At 38.2% G+C, this 17,448-nt stretch overlaps 1 protein-coding gene across 1 annotated transcript; it reads right to left on the bottom strand.

The window, feature by feature from the left end:
- Positions 1 to 13,583: 13,583 nt before the first annotated feature.
- Positions 13,584 to 13,982, bottom strand: LOC120089038 (uncharacterized). Its single transcript, XM_039046471.1, has one exon. It carries the CDS (start codon positions 13,980 to 13,982, stop codon positions 13,584 to 13,586), a length of 399 nt encoding a protein of 132 aa, XP_038902399.1.
- Between the last annotated feature and the right edge of the window lie 3,466 nt (positions 13,983 to 17,448).

Raw genomic sequence — 17,448 nt, 5'->3', positions numbered from 1 at the left:
GATGAACTTAATCCAGGGAATTGCGATCAGCAGCCCAACACCGCAAAATGGACAAATCAACGTAATCAGTCAAAACACCACAAAGTTTACGACTTGCGGTGATGGGCACGCGATGGAAGATTGCCCACAAAATCCACAATCCGTTTACTTTGTAAAAAATAATCCCTTTTCGAATACCTACAACCCCGGGTGGAGAAACCACCCCAATTTTTCTTGGAAGAATCAGCAACAGAATTTCCAACTCGTGGCGCAGAAAGAAGAGCCACCAGGATTCTTCCCACGCAACAACGGTCAAAAAAAAAATCAAGCAAGTAGTTCACAACCACCGGAATCCTCTTCCTTGGAAAGCCTATTAAAGCAATACCTAGAGAAAAATGAAATTGTGCTTCAAAGTCAGGCTATGTCCATCAGCAACCTAGAATTATAGATGGGCCAGATTGCGAGTGAGCTGAAAAGTAGACCACAAGGGGCTCTGCTGAGTTCAGCAGAAATCCCACGTAACCCGGGGGGATCAGGTAAAGAGCAATGTTAGGTTGTGACATTGCGAAGTGGGAAGACTGTGGAGGGAGAAAAGAGGGAGCTTAGTCAGATAGCTCCCATTGCAGAAGAATTTGAAGTTGCGGTGACGCAAGAAGAAGAAGGAGAAAAAGAAGTAGTAGAACCAGAGGTTGTGTCGACCTCAAAGCCAATTGAGACGGAAACCGTGAAAGTGCAGTTACCCCCTTTCCCGCAAAGACTAAGGAAGAAAAAGAACGAAGAGGTATAGTACCAACGCTTTCTGTCTCTATTAAAACAATTACATATTAATATTCCATTCAGTGAAGTGATTGAGGAAATGCCTGCCTACGCAAAGTTTCTAAAGGATATGGTTACAAAGAAGAGGGGAGCTGGTAAGTTTGCCACGGTGGCACTAACTCAAAGTTCAAAATCAATCATTCCACCGAAGATGAGCGATCCTGGGAGCTTTACTATTCCTTGCTCCATAGGAGGATTTTACATCGAGCAAGCCCTGTATGACCTGGGAGCCAGCATAAGTTTGATGCCTCTGTCAATCTTTAGGCAGCTGAATGTGAGGCAACTTATACCCACAACGGTGACTCTCAAATTGGCCGATAGATCTCTGGTACATTCAGAGGGAAAGGTGAAGGACGTGTTGATAACCATTGACAAATTTATCCTACCAGCCGACTTCATCATTTTGGACTACGAGGCCGACAAAGATGTACCCATCATTCTGGGGCAACCATTTTTATCAACAGGTTGTGCTTAGATTGATGTGCATAAAGGGGAAATCACTTTGAGCATTGACGGACAGAAGCTCAAGTTCAACATAATTCGTGCCATGAAGTTTATGAATGAAGAAGACCTGCATGACTCAGATGACGACCAGAATTTAATTGAAGAAGAACAGTTTGATGAAGAAGATGATGCCAACGCATCCGTTGCTTCCTGTAATGCGATCATAACAAAAACAAGCAAGGAAGAGGAGATGATCGCAAATCAAGAAGAAGAGCCAACAGAAAAAGAAAGAAAAACAACACAACCATCCCTAGTAGAACCACCAACACTAGAATTAAAGACCCTACCGAATCATTTAAGGTACGCATTTTTGGGGCAGAACGAGAAACTGCCAGTTATCATTTCCTCTAAGCTCAACAAAGACTAGGAGAATGCGTTGATGAGCATTCTAAGTGATCGCATAGACGATCGTTTTGGTTAGCAAGCTTCATCGCTTAGTAATTGACTAAACAATCGCTTAGTAACACAAGGTAAATCATTTACCTGTCGCCGCGTTAAGCGATCACATAGACAATCAGGCTTCGCAGCCTCATTGTCGTCTACGCGATCGTTTAATTTTGCTTCTATCGTCTACCTACGGTGTTTTCTACTCGATGGAGTCCTTTTGGCGGTTCAAGACCCGCCTGTGAATCGATTTGCTCGATGAAAAATGTAATAGATAAGGTTATTTCATTTCAGTTTTTGTAATGTTACATCCTGGTCCATTAATCCTGTATTTATTACATGCGATGTATGTTTTTAATATGTCATATGGTTTGCACATATAGTAAATCCCACCTTAGGTTATGCATTGGTCTTGCATCATCTCTTTATTGTAATTGTTATAATTTAGAGACGCATGTTTTAATTTACATAAATGCATGCTCATGCATCATATAATATAAGGGTTATATTTATGTATGCTTTATTTTTTTTAACGTTATATTTATAAGTGTTATAAATACTTCGTTATGTGGGATGAGTGTTTTAGTTGTTTATTTTATAAATGGTTATAAAATGAAATTAGAACTAAAATAATTAGTAAATGATTAATATGGAGCAAGTCTATCTATAGTAGACCTTTTGTCGAAGGCGGTTTTATCTAGGCTGAATATTTAAGATGACGGCAACTGAACACCCCTACCTGGGAACCTACCTAGAAAGGTAATTTAGATAGATTTGATGCATGCATGCAAACTAAGGTCAGTCTATTAAAGAGTTTAATGTGACTACTAGGATATTTTTTTTTTTTTTAAATTTCAAAGACAAAAGTTGTTTTTTAGCAAACTTTATAAATGACTTAGATCGTAATCAGTAGCCGGATTGTCTAGGTTAATAAAGCCCTTGGTAGAACATTCAGTGGGAGGTTCTTGGGGCATTTGATGCTTCATCTTCACCTCTCACGTTTCTCCCTCATAGTCCACATTGTGAGATCTACCCTCGGCCTCGAGGCACCTTTGGCGTGTCCCCCTAACGGATGGTATTTGGGTAGGTCAATATTAAGGTGGATAGAGAGAGTGTTCATTGTAAATGGGAGCGGGAAGTGCGATAGCATATCTCTCGGTCTCTCTCGTTGGATTGAATAAAGTTTCTATGCATCGCCTCATGGCACCCTGGGTGTGTCCCCCTATAGAATGGCTATTTTTGTGTGTTTCTTTATTTGATCTCATGTAAGAGGATAAGGTTAATTAGTCTCTTGTCCTAATCTATCTTTTTTTCTATGGTGAGCGTATTAGGGTGGGACTCTAGAGCCGAAAACAAAGGTTTACACTTACGCAGGATTGTTAAGGGTTAATTATTCTAGACCGAACAAATGGTGGCTATTAAGTTTAGTTCCAAGAGTTGGTTCTGCCCAATAGTTGAGAATGTCTCATCCCAGTGAAGGGACATCCGTTCACCCCACCGGTGACATTTGTCTTGCCTCGCTGAAGCATCATTGCAAAATAAAAGTCTTTTCACTTAGGGTATTTGGAATCTGTTTTGCTAAAAATTAATTGGTTAATTAAAAATGTGGTTTTTGCAAAGTCTTATAAAAGGTTGTTTGTTTGTTTTTTTTTTCAGCAATGGTTTTTAATGGCATCAACCACTATCAATTTGCTTAGCGCCAAAAAACTAAATGGCCAAAACTATTCAAGTTGGAAACATATGCTCACGACGATACTCATCATCGAGGATCTGAAGTTTTTGTTTATGGAGGAATGTCCTCCTATTCCACCTCAGGATGCTACGAAATATTCAAGCGACGTACGAGAGTTGAACACAGGCAAATGAGAAGGCCCGAGCCTATATTCTGGCCAGTTTTAGTGAAGTGTTGGCCAAGAAACATGAGTCCAAGGTCTCAACTCGTGAGATCATAGAGTCCTTGTGGGGAATTTTCAGACAGTCATCTTGACAGCTCAAGCATGAGGCTCTGAAACACATCTTCAGCTCCAAAATGGAGGAAGGCACCTCTATTCGTGAACACGTGTTGAATATGATGTTCCACTTTAACGTGGTGAAGATGGATGGGTCTAAATCGAGGAGGGTAGTCGGGTTAGCATTATCCTACATTCATTGGCGGAGAGCTTCCTCCATTTTGTTAGCAATACGATTCTTAACAAAGTGGAATACTCCCTTACCATTCTCCTCAACGAGTTGCAGACTTACCAATCCTTGCTGAAAAGTAAGGAGAAAAAAGGAGGTGAGGCAAATGTTGTTTCGTCCTCTAAAAAGTTCTATCGAGGTTCGACCTCAGGAATAAAGTTTGCATTTTCAACTTCTAACTCTGGAAAGGGGAAGAAGAAGAAGAAGGGTGGTAAAGGGAAAGGGAATGCGCATGCTAACCCGCCACCTGTCGCCCAGAAGAAGCATCCACCGCTGGTTGAAAAAGGAAAATGTTTCTATTATAACCAGGACGGATACTAGAAGAGGAATTATCTTCGTTATCTAAAGGAAAAGAAGGTTACCAAGGCTAAGGCCAATGAAGGCAAAAGTAAATATGATTTGTTTGTATTAGAAACTTGTTTAGTGGAGAATGATGATTCTGCTTGGATATTAGATTTGAGCGCCACTAATCATGTATGTTCTTCTTTTCAGAGGATTAGATCCTGGCGACAGTTGGAGGCTGGTGAGATGAAGATGCGAGTAGGCACCAAGCACGTCGTCTCAACTGTGGCAGTGGGAGACATCCAGTTTTCTTTATAGAATAGGATTCTTATATAAAAAGATGTCTTTGTAGTTCCTGAACTAAAAAAAGAACCTTATTTCTGTAAAGTGTCTGTTACAATACAATTACACTATTTCTTTTAAATTGAATAAAGTGTTTATTCGTAAGGATGGTGTTGAAATTTGTATAGCTAAACTGGAAAATAACTTGTATGTGCTAAGACCTTTAGCCTTAAGTTCCCTCCATAACATAGGGATGTTTAAATCTATCGTAACTCAATCTAAACACCAACGAGTTTCTCCAAAAGAAAATGCTCGACTTTGGCACCTTCGATTAGGGCACATTAATCTCAATAGGATTGAGAAATTGGTGAAGAATGGCCTTCTAAGCGAGTTAGAGGAAAATTCTTTAATAGTGTGCGAATCTTGCCTTGAAGATAAGATGACTAAACGACCTTTTACTGGAAAAGGTTATCGAGCCAAAGAGCCTCTTGAATTAGTACATTCTGACCTTTATGGTCCTACGAATGAGCGAGCTCGAGGAAGCTATGAGTACTTTATCAGTTTTACTGATGATTACTCGAGATATGGGTATGTCTATCTGATGCAACGAAAGTCTGAATCTTTTGAAAAGTTTAAATTATTTAAGGCCGAAGTTGAGAATGCTTTGGATAGACGAATAAAAACACTTTGATCAGATCGAGGTGGAGAGTTTTTGGATTCTGAGTTCCAGGACTATTTATTAGAACATGGAATCATTTCCCAACTCTCGGCATCAGGTATACCTCAGCAAAATGGTGTAGCAGAGAGGAGAAACATAACCTTGATGAACATGGTTTGTTCGATGATGAGTTACGCTTCCTTACCAGACTCATTTTGGGGTTTCACAGTGGAGACTGCGGTATATATTCTCAACCTTGTTCCTTCTAAGAGTGTTGCAAGAACACCTCTAGAGTTGTGGAATAGGCGTAAAACTAGTTTACATTACTTCCGCATATGGGTTTCCCAACACATGTGCTCAAGAAAAATCCCAAGAAGTTGGAATCATGATTGAGGTTGTGCCTCTTTGTACCCAAAGATACACGAGGAGGTTACTTTTATGATCTGTCTGAAAACAAGGTGTTTGTTTCCACGAACATTACTTTTCTAGAGGAGGTTCATATCAGGGAGCACATTCCACGTAGTAAAGTCATGTTAAGTGAGCTTTCCAAAGAAACTACTGAAACTTCAACAAGAGTTGTTGAAAAACCTACTTCATCAACCAGAATTGTTGATGATAGTTCATCTGGTAAGTCGGTTCCACCTCAGGAGTTGAGGAAACCTCGATGCAGTGGGAGGGTTACAAACACACCTGATCGCTATCTGGGTTTCATGGAAACCCTAGCTATAGTGATAGATGGCGATGTTGAGGATCCATTGTCGTATAAAAAGGAAATGGAGGGTGTTGACCAGGATGAATAGGTCAAAGCCATGAATCTCGAGATGGAGCCGATGTACTTCAACTCGGTATGGGATCTTGTAGATTAGCTTGATGGGATAAGACCTTTGTAAATGGATCTACAAGCACAAACGGGGTGCTGATGGGAAGGTTTGTACCTTGTGGCAAAGGGTTATACCCAGGTGGAGGGAATCGACTATGAGGAGACTTTCTCACCTGTTGCCATGTTAAAGTCAATTCACATCCTTCTGTCCATTGCAGCTTATTATAATTATGAGATTTGGAAAATGGACGTCAAGATGACTTTTCTGAATGGCAATCTTCAAGAGACCATTTACATGGTGCAACCCAAAGGATTCACTGTCCAAGGTCAAGAGCAAAAAGTTTGCAAACTGAATCGGTCCATTTATAGGCTGAAGCAAGCATCTCGATCTTGGAATATTCGGTCTGATGCTACGATCAAATCGTATAGCTTTGACCAAAACGTTGATGAACATTATGTTTACAAGAAAATAGTCAACAGTTCAGTAGCTTTCTTAGTATTGTATATAGACGATATACTACTCATTGGGAATGATGTAGGTCTACTGACTGTAGTTAAGAACTGGCTAGCGACCCAATTCCAAATGAAAGATTTGGGAGAAGCTCAATTTGTTCTGGGTATATAGATCTTTTGGGATCGTAAAAACAAAGTGCTAACATTGTCTTAAGATCGTATATTGACAAAATCTTATTCAAGTACTCGATGCAGAACTTCAAAAAGGGCCTACTACCATTTAGGCATGAAGTCACTTTGTCTAAGGACATGAGACGAGTCCCATATGCATCTTTCGTTGGTAGTTTAATGTATGCGATGCTCTGCACTAGGCTAGACATTTGCTATGTTGTGGAAATAGTCAGTAGATTTCAGTCTAACCTAGGCCAGGGTCACTGGACCACTGTTAAGAATATCCTCAAGTATCTTCAGAGAATGAGGGACTACAGGCTCGTGTATGGGTCTTGGGATTTGATCCTTACTGGATATACGGATTCTAACTTTCAGACTGATAAGGACTCTCAAAAGTCCGCTTCAGGGTCAATATTTACTCTTAATGGAGGAGCTGTAGTGTGGCGAAGCACCAAGCAGGGGTGCATCGTCGACTCCACGATCGAGGTCGAGTACGTAGTAACTTGTGAAGCTGTTAAAGAAGCCGTTTGGCGCAGAAAGTTCTTGATAGAGCTAGAAGTCATAGGTGCGGCAAACACATAAAGCGGAAGTATCATCTGATCCGTGAGGTAGTGCATCGAGGAGATGTGATCATCAAGAAAATCGCCTCGTAGCAAAACACTGTTGATCTATTTATGAAGGCTTTTATGGCAACAGTGTTTGAGTGTCACCTTCAGAGCATGGGTCTATGGGATCGCCTGCGACTGGACTAGGGCAAGTGAGAGATTTTGTTGCACGAGGTTTTTATGCCTTAGTTTATTGTTTTGTGCCTGTTTACTTGTACTCCCCACTTCTCTTTAGGAGAAGTGGAAGATTTTTAGGGTTTGTGCCCTAAAGTCTCGTATTCAATAGTTTGTAAACAACTTTTTACGAACACTTGTGATGTATAATATAAATGATATTTACTTCACTACTTGACTTTGCACATTTAGATGTTTTTCATTTTACCACAAACCAATAAACTTAATATCCCTAGTTGTCTTTATGTAACTTAAGCATGTATATAGAGACATACTAGTGGATCATGTCTTAAGTGCAACAAAAATAGTCTGTAGTATATGGATATAAAAGGGAAACCTTATCCTGGTAACACTACAGATGCGACCTGCTTTGTGAAATTGTTACAAATGTTGTGAATTGTCACAGATGGTCTGATCCTGATCATTCGTGTAGTAGACATGTGAGCGGGGACATCCTATACAAAGAGTTTGTATAAGACTTGACCTCGAAGTGTTAATGTCTTGTCATATAACACCGTTCATGACTGAGACTTCACTTCACTAGGATGACCATAGGTAACATGACCTCAATCCTGAGTGAGTTGGGAACTCCTGCCATTGAGAGCGGTCCTTTGATTTACATGGGTGCGAGTGGCCAGAACGCCGACTCAAACCTACCATTTTGGGGATTCGTCTGATTTGGGAGCTGGAAACTCAGCTACACAAGATGGAATTCACTCCTTCCTCGAGGCAGGGGTAAGTAGATAGATAGCTTCTAAGGGTTGATTCCAGGGCTTGAACGATGTGGCGCCACGCACCTTCTCATGACCCAAGAGGTGTTCACACATAGTAGGACTATGTTGTATTGTTCATTAAAGCGATCAGTGGTACTTAAGGAGGAAGATATAATTCCAGGGGCAAAACGATAAATTGGCCAGCTATAATTACGAGCATCTGTGAAAGGTCATCGTACTGATGATTGGTTATATCCAATAAATATAGAAATATATTTATGGCAAGAAGAGTTCAACTGTCGGTTTTTAGTGGAATTCCTGGCAGTTAACGGATGGTGGATATCATGACTAAAGAGTTTAGTTAGATATTCACGTACCATTGGAGCTTCGAGCCATAGGTCCATAAGGTCCCCTTGATAGCTTGGATACAAGTTGAGAATCAGTTTTTGGGTCAGTTTGAAATGTTCAAATTGACAAAAGGGAGTTTGATTATATATGAGATAATTGAACGAGTTAATTAATCATGATATAATTAACTTTATGTATGAGATACATTAATTTGGAGAAAATTGGATATAAATATGATTTATATCTAGTAGAAGAAAATATTATAATTAATATATGATATTAATTTATAAGTTATGAATGTGATAAAATCACATTCATTGGACGATTATAAAGGAAATAGGAAGGCGTCTCTTCTGTTCTAAATAATGGATGAGTGCATTATAAATAGCAGACGGTGTGTTGATCTCGGTGTGCACGGACATTGTGAAAAAAATATTGTCATCGTTTAGAAAATCCGTGCCTATACGATAATGACTACACGATCGCTTACATATACGATATTGCTAAGCGATCGATCGATTACACCGTCGCACGCTATTATCTAAACAATCGTTTATCTTTTCCCTAAGCAATCATTTTACTCTCGATATTTACTAAACAATCGTATAGACGATCGCTTAGTTTTTTTCTACGCGATCGTTTGGACGATCGCTCACACTTTTCCTACACGATCGCTTACTTTTCCTACACGATCTTATACTTCACCTAAACGATCAAGCATCTTGTCTATGCGTAGACGACTATATCTTCAACTTGCTTGATCGTTGTGTACGGTCTCTCTTCCTCCTTCCCTCTACCAAATCCGAACAAAGCCCACACTTTGGATTTTCACTCCAAGAATACTTAAGGCTCTAAGTTGTGTTGTCTTCTCCATTCCTTCTGTCCGAGTGGTGATTGTTCAAAGTAAATAGTTGGGCTTCAGACTCGTTGTGAAGAAGAAATCTTCATCTGGTATGATTTCTTGATCTCTTTAGCATTATGAAAGTATGTTTGAATGTATATGCTGTAATTTTGTCACAATGAATTGGAAAGATCCGCTTCCGCTCGTAGGTACTCTTGAATAAGAGTTCCTTCAGCATGCACGCCTTGTGAATGCATACAAGTTCTTTCAAGTGATACCCAAGTATAAATCTCACTCAAGTTTCCTGGTAAGTCTAAGGTCAAATGCAGGGACCCTAGAATACTTCTACAAACCTTGTTTTTGGATCTAATCAGATGTTTCCTAATTAACTTAAGAAATGTTGGTTATTTACTCTAAGCTAATGGCAAACATGCAAGAAGAAATTGAAGTTCAGAGGGGAAAAGGGGTTTATGAATGAATGGTTTTAAGTGTAAGTGGTATACATTGGTTCCAAGCAGGATTAGCAAGCGTAATGAAGATGAGATTGACACAGATGCTTGTCTACAATCTAAATGTATGGGCTATGCGTTAGAATTTTTGTTCTTCAATTTATATTTAGTTCAACATCTCTGAATGCGAATGCCACATATAATCCTATCTTTAGAGTGCATGCGTTCGCTACAAAGAACATGAGAAAGATGCAACCAACTTTATCTCTAAACCTATTTCGGACCCTAACTTAATGCGTTCTATAGTTAAATTGCTCTCTCGGGTGATTTAACTACTTAATCACTTTAATCAACTGATCAGGATGATTTAAGCACAGATTTCAAGCTTTCATTAAGTCAGAAAATTAGCAAACATAAACAATTTCGAATGAAACAGATGGAGAAGTGTTGAGTGGCTAAAAGATAAGACTGAATTAAAGATAAAAAAAATGTATATACAACAATCTCAACTTGATGAAATGAAATGGTGAATGGAAATGAAATGTAAAAAGGAAGAAGTCAAGTCACAGAGTTCAATCTCTTATTCTCTTTGGCTTGATTTTTATGCTTGTTTCAACCAACTTGGTAAAGAAGTTGATGAGGATCTCTCTCTCGAGCTTTGTCTCTAATAGCTCCTCTTGATCAATATGGAATGGTAACTTCCCTCCTATTTCTTGTTTGCAGACAACAAAGTCTAACTACTAAAGAAAATTCTAACTATAGTGCTCTAAGGTGTCTAACTATGCTTCAATAGTTGGCTTCTCCTTTTATAGGCATATCCTAGCAACTTGGTGATTGGACTTGCATTAAATTTCATACCTTAGACCAACTGCATGCCACTTCCGCGATGTTTATACGCCGCCAGTCAAATGTCCATACCTGCAAGTGGTGATTTGACATAAAAATCACGAGCCAATGTATCCTTTCTACGTTGAACATTCTTGGAGGCATACCCCTTGTGTCGCCCTGGTCTGTAACACATAGTGAATTTCTTTGATTCCCACGTTAAGATGCGATAGTGAATTAGATTCTTACAACTCAATGCAAGGCATAAAAGATATAAAGGAATTAGAAAAGGAATTCTCAAAGACCAACGCAAGATCGAAAATGATTATTTTTTCATTTATTAATAAAGAAATTTACATGGAATTCAAACAAGTGCAAACGCATACAAAAGTTCAAAATAAAATTGAAACCAAAAGGCCAACACCTTTAAATTTTCTATGATGCTGGCATGTCGTCCCTGCATTAAGATGCATGGTCTTCATCCATTAATCTAGGTGGATTCCTTAAATGTTGAGGTAGAGAAGGAAGGGCAAACATTCCCATCAAGGCTTGGTTGATGTATTGTGTTGTAAAGTCAAAATGGTCTTGGCTCGTTTGCGTTTGTTAGTATAGATAATCCCTTAGAACAACGTTCTGGCGTTGTAGTGTTGCCAGTTGCAAATGAAGTGCTTCCATGGACGCGCCCATGGATCTTATTTGATCCTGGATGAATTGTTTGATTTCATCCATATTGGCTTGAGAGAAGGTATGGGTACATTGGTTTGGAGAGGTTGGTTTTCATGTGTCTCCCCAATTGGGTCTTTGGTGGTTTGGGCGTTGTTGTTTTTTCGGATGTCAAATTTAATAGAAACGTTGTCACACACGATCACCGGCTCAAACAAAGAAATATAATCACCGATCCTATATCTGTACCCAAAAACGCAATAAAAGTAATAAGAATGAGGTCGAATCCACAGGGAAATTGTCGACTAGTAAGGTTAATTAAAGAATTCCATGTGACAGGGGTTTTGGTTGGATTTGCGAAAACAGTTATTAAAAAGTAACATGCAATGGAAAGAAACAAGAATGAGCACACAAATGGGTTGAATTAAATCAATGAAAAGAGCCTCGGGATTAGTATGCATGTTTAATCAACGCTGCCCTGTTCGATAGCTACTGTCCAATAGCATCGAGCTGGAACATTGGCGGGCCATTGTGACGCTGACTGCTTATCCAGGATTTGATGTCTACTACCTCTCAACATTAAGCGATGTTCAAGGGAGGGTTACAATGCTACTCTCAAGGGCAATTTGATCATTTTGACGTCTCTACTCAATATAGTTCATCCAACTCTTGATTTTAATACATTTTGGATTGATTTTCATCTCGGCAACATGCTTGCTCCATGGGGTCAACTTACCTACAAAATAAGACAAATAGAGCTTAAGAATTATTCAAAACAGTAGGATTAAGGACATAAAATTAGCCCTTTTTTTAGAGCTAACAAATACCCCCAACTTAGCTCTTGATCGTTCTGAGCAAGGTCATAACACTCAATCATGCAATTGATAATAAATTGTTCACTCTATTTATCGATTCCTATCTTAAGTCTTAATAGTCTTTAGGGCTACACGATAAATTACACAACAATCCAAATTCTATTAATCACTTAATTGAGACTCATTATAAAAGGGGCTTTTACAATCAAATCATGTATGAATGAATACTAAGGCATGAATTTTTTTCATAAATCGAAAAGTACCTGGAAAAGTTTTATTCTACCCCCATTTCATCTTCCCTCTACTATGGCTCGGTTATCAGCCTAAGACATACCATTCTTGCTAATCAAAGAGCAACACTTAGCAAAGAGTGCCTAAAACTCACAAACATAAAACATAGAGGACATTAATTTTACTTAGAGGGCAAGCTTTCACACTTAATCGTCAGGAATCTAACACTCTTTTCTCCCAGGCCCTATCTAAACACGACGAAGGTAGTTTTTTTTCTCCTCTATCCATGCACACATGCACACTTTTTTTTTTTTTTGTAGACTTATACCTTATTTTTATGCATTTTTTTTTCAGCAACTACTTTTCTTCTCTCTTTTTTTTTTTTTATTCACACACTAGGCCATTATTTTCTCGTTGTCTACTTTTTCTCTCAGGCACTAAAAGTTACTCCTAAGCTAAAAGAGGGCCTTTTGAGGTGACAACAAAAATTCAAGATGGATAACTCGTTTCTAAGACTTTTTAGGGATTTATAATGAATTTTTTTTTTACCTAGGTTCATTATGCATGAGTTTCATGAAAAGGTTTTTATAAAGAGCTCAAAATCATGAAAGAATTTTCTTTTTGAAAACATACAACCTAATGAGTACATCATCAACTTATCATCAAAAGGAAGTGAACAGAGCGAACAAACCATGCAAACACTAAACAATTAGACAAAGTCAATTATTCAGACAAAAATCCAGCCCAATGATGCTTATTCCATAACACAACAATCAATGAAAAATTATTCAAATCATAAAAATCCAAGCTCAGATGCTTAAGGCTAACCAAATAACACATGAATCAAAGAATAAAAAAGAATTCAGCAGTTGTATATACCTATTATTAGCAATTCCCCCCCCCCCCCCCCCCCCCCCCCAAAAAAAAAGGATGATATAGGTAGGTTATGCACAAAATCAGAAAACAAGAAGTATGCTTCGCCCACCCCCAACTTTAAAAATATGCATTGTCCTCAATGTATATCTCAACTACAATTCATGCAAAAGACAAAGAAAAAGACAAGGGGAACAGAAAACTCCCTTGGAATTGGACGTAAGCATGAGCATGAGGAAAGCTATTCTTTAAAGAGCCAAAAGTATGATTTCCTGTAAAAAGAAAAAGGGGCAATCAGTCATTCTTTCAATTTTATTTCTAATTAGAAAATAAATAAAAAGAAGAAATAAAGAAAAAGAAAAAGAAAGCAAATAAATTTGCCCTGGTTGCCTCAAGGAAGCGCAACTTGTAACGTCTTTTGCTCGACGTTGGGTGAAGATGGGCTTAAGTGAATGAGGTGGAGTCAACCAAAACTCAAATGAGCTAGGTTGATTCCCTTTCATTGAAGATCATGAGGCACTACCCATTCACTTCGAACTTCTTTTTAGTCTCCCGACTCCTAATCTCAATTACACCATAAGGAAAAAGATTAGTAATTTCAAAAGGACCAAGCCATTTGGACTTAAGCTTACCTGGCATAAGTTGGAGGCACAAATTGAAAAGCAACAACTTTTGGCCGACCTTGAACTCTTTCCTTACAAGACATTTATCATGAATTAGCTTCATCTTTTCCTTGTAAAGTCTAGAGTTCTCATAAGCTTTAAGACGTAACTCTTCCAACTCTTGCAGTTCTAGAAGCCTTTCTTCAATAGCATGGGCCAAACTCATATTGCATTGTTTAACCGCCCAATAGGCCTTGTACTTTACCTTTACCAGTAAATGGCACACCTTGCCATAGACAAGCTTAAAGGGCGTCATCCCAATGGGAGTTTTGACAGTGGTCTTGTGTAACGTAATTTTTTTTTATCTATCCAATATGATGCAACGTTGCGTTCATGCCATAAACTTGATGACATAAATTCTATGTGTTGATATGTGATACTACTTCTAGATATGCATTATTAATGAATGTTCTTGTAGTATGCTGTGCGTTGTCACAAGTTTCCTTGCGTTGAAACCAAGTATAATTTCACCATAAGTTTCTCAGTATGATCCGAGGTCGAACACAGGGACTATTTTTGGTTATTGCGTTATGTTTATGATACATATGACCAGGGGTTTTTCAATTTATAAAAGAGTTTTGTGTACAAGTAATTAAACATGCGATAAAGTAAAGTAAAGCGGTAAAAATGCAATGATAACATAAATTGCGTTAAAGTAAATTGCGATAAAATAAATCTAAGCTAAGATGATACAAGATACAGGTTTCATGATACAAGATACTGAGGTCAAGACTGGCTGTGAAGATTATACAAAGATCGTGTAATGCGGTGACAAGTCTTATGTGTGAAGCAGAAATAGAGAAGGTAATTAATACAAACATCGCAAGTTCCTTAATTGTGTTCAAGATATAAGTACGGTTCCCTTTTTTCCTTGGCATACACCTCTCGGTGATCAGCCGCATTCCTACATATCTGTGGTGAAATAGGGATGAACGTAATGAACGCAAGGTTGCTTCCATCTTTGGAAGTACTACTTGCTTTAGTTAACGCATTCTTCTAACCTTCTCTCGACATATCAGAATGACATCTTCATTCCCGCTCTCACAGGTGAAGATGTCTTCTAACATGCCTTAGCTAAATGCATTTATCTCTTTAGCACAAATTAAGTTACTCATTTAATCAATATTAATTACCAAGATATTAAGAAAACTTCATGGAGAAATCGATTAATGGAGGAGTAAAAATAGACAGAAAAGTGGAAATAAAAGTGATCGAGACATTCAATAACACTATTTAACGTCTGATACATGATTTGTGAATGAAGAGATTAACATAATGAAATACAATTATTGAAATGGAGTTAGAAACAAATACAAATAAACGTCAACGTCTTGGCGCCAATCTGGATGGAGATTTGCTTGCCGACGTGGGTGGATCGTGCGGAAGGATGAGCTTCCCTCTCAGGCTTGCTTAACCGGTAGCAGGGATCTAAGCACAGAGCTTCACGGAGGGGATTTGGCAGAATTGCACTGAAACTCACCTCTCGGCCTTGTCTCTTCTCTTCCTCGATTTCATCCGATTAGTACTCAGCTCAGCCTCTCTCTCTCAATGATCTAGCATCAATTAGTCCTCGTATCAAGTATATATTCTCTGAATTCAATGGGGGTATTTATAGGTGAAAAGTTTTGACTCTTGGCTTGTGGACCCCACTTCTTGTTATGGAAATTCCGAAGATGGATGAATAAATATTCCTTCTATTATGCAATTAAACCGTCAAATCTGCACAACGGTTAGTTGTACATGTGTCACAATCCTCCGCGTTTGCTCAGCTGCATCTTCCGATCGGTTGCTCGCATGCGGTGTTTTTTTATTGCCGCATGCAGTTGAAATTCAGCTCGGGATCGACTGTCGTATTACGCCGTCATTGCGTCAATCGTCTCTTCATTATTGATTGACGGGCGTAATGTGACAGAGATGCATTGTTCAGTTTCTCGTTGAACCTTGATCGCAAACAGTGACTTGGTTTCCTGCAAAACAGTAGTAGAAATATCCTCTTCTACCATCTTAATGATGTTAGTGGGTGTAATTACGTTAATTTATATTTATTGTATTTCTGAGCTAATTTTCATACAATCGATGCATATTCCTTCTCTTTTGGCCACAATATCTGAATATGGCAACATAAATAACTTGTATTTCTACAAGTTATCGCATCCCCAAATTTAGAAATATGCTTGTCCTCAAGCGTATCTTCTACTAAGGCAATAATGCTCAATTTCTATCCTATATTTTTGCGTTGATTGGTTGCTCTGGATGTTACACTTAGGCATATTTCTTAACAACGAAATTTCCTTCTATCCTTGCTAATTCTTAACAAAGCCCTACTTTATTCTTCTAAATAACAAATTTCTGCTTAAATAAGCTTTTCTAGTTTTTTTTAAAATAGAATGTTTATCTCTTCTTTGTCAAAACAACTTGATATGTCTATATGCGGTGGTCATGCTTAGAGTCATTTATTAGAGACTGTTGGTCTTAGTTACACCCTTCGTTTTGGTTTGTTTCCACGGGTGTCATGCGAACATCCAACTATTGTTGTGTGCCCATTTCAACTTTAACTCATGATATTCAAAGGAGTTGTCTCTTGCATTCTTGTATATTTTTTTTCTATTTTCATACTGCGTTGTTCTTGGAAACCCACCTTCGTTTTGGCTTGCTCCTACGGGTGTCATACAAACATTTAACTACGAGCAGGCTCTTTTCACAACTAAACTCTTATCAAATTGGGAACATATATATATTTTTTTAATGTTTTCCCTTGCGCTGATATTGGAGTTTTGTATAAAATATATATATATATATATATATATTTTGGAAATATGAATGCATTTTCTTGAAGATCGCATATTCTTGATCTTATCTGCTCAGACCTTCCCCACCCCCAAATTTAAAGATGAGCAAGGTCCTTATTGCGTTGGTTGGATGGACTAGACAAACACTTAGAATAAAAATTTCAAAAAGAAGGGTTGAGCAGAACTTTGAAATAAGAATTAACCAAATGTTAGTCAGAATTTACAAAGTATGGGAAATGTTTCTAAGTATAAACATATATTACATCATAGCAACGTAATGAAGAACATAGAAAATAAAAGATTAAGAACATCGCGAACATTGACAAAGGATGATAAGGAAAAAGGCACAGGCAAAAATGAGGGAATATATACTCAATTATGTTGAATATTAACAAAGTATACAAATAATTAAAAATTAACGTAATACAAAATTGTTACATGTAGGAAGAATCAAAGAATAGAGATGAAATAATGAATTGAATAAAAAAAATATTATAGAATGGCCGCAAACAAAAAATAAAAAATAATAAATAATAAAATGTCAGGATCATTGCGGAGGAGCCAAAGGATCTGGAGGAAGGTTCCGCGGTGGTACAGAAGAAGTCTCTTCAAAAAACAAGTGTTGCCTGAGATGCAGGGGCACCAATGGACCATGAAGGAATGCTGTGAGAAAATTAAAGTATTCATGGTTGCGCTCCGCAAGTTGTCTTTGGTGGCAATTGATCGTATGAGTGTTGCGATGTATGTTGATCAACGCCTCCCTTGATGTGGCAAAACTGTGCTGAATACTATCAATTGCTCCATTTTCTCCTGTTTCTCCTCCTTTTCTTTTCTTCTTCTTTCCTGTTCTTCTAATGCGATGATTAATCTTTGAGGGTCAACAGTAGACCCTTGTGGCGCATTCTCTCTACGATGCCGCATCAAGGGGGTATC

This window comes from Benincasa hispida, chromosome 10, assembly GCF_027475165.1.
Source record: "Benincasa hispida cultivar pf3 chromosome 10, pf3_genome.v1.1, whole genome shotgun sequence".
NCBI lineage: Eukaryota > Viridiplantae > Streptophyta > Magnoliopsida > Cucurbitales > Cucurbitaceae > Benincasa > Benincasa hispida.
Note: the sequence above shows the minus strand (reverse complement) of the source record. Positions and strands in the feature narration are given on the sequence as shown.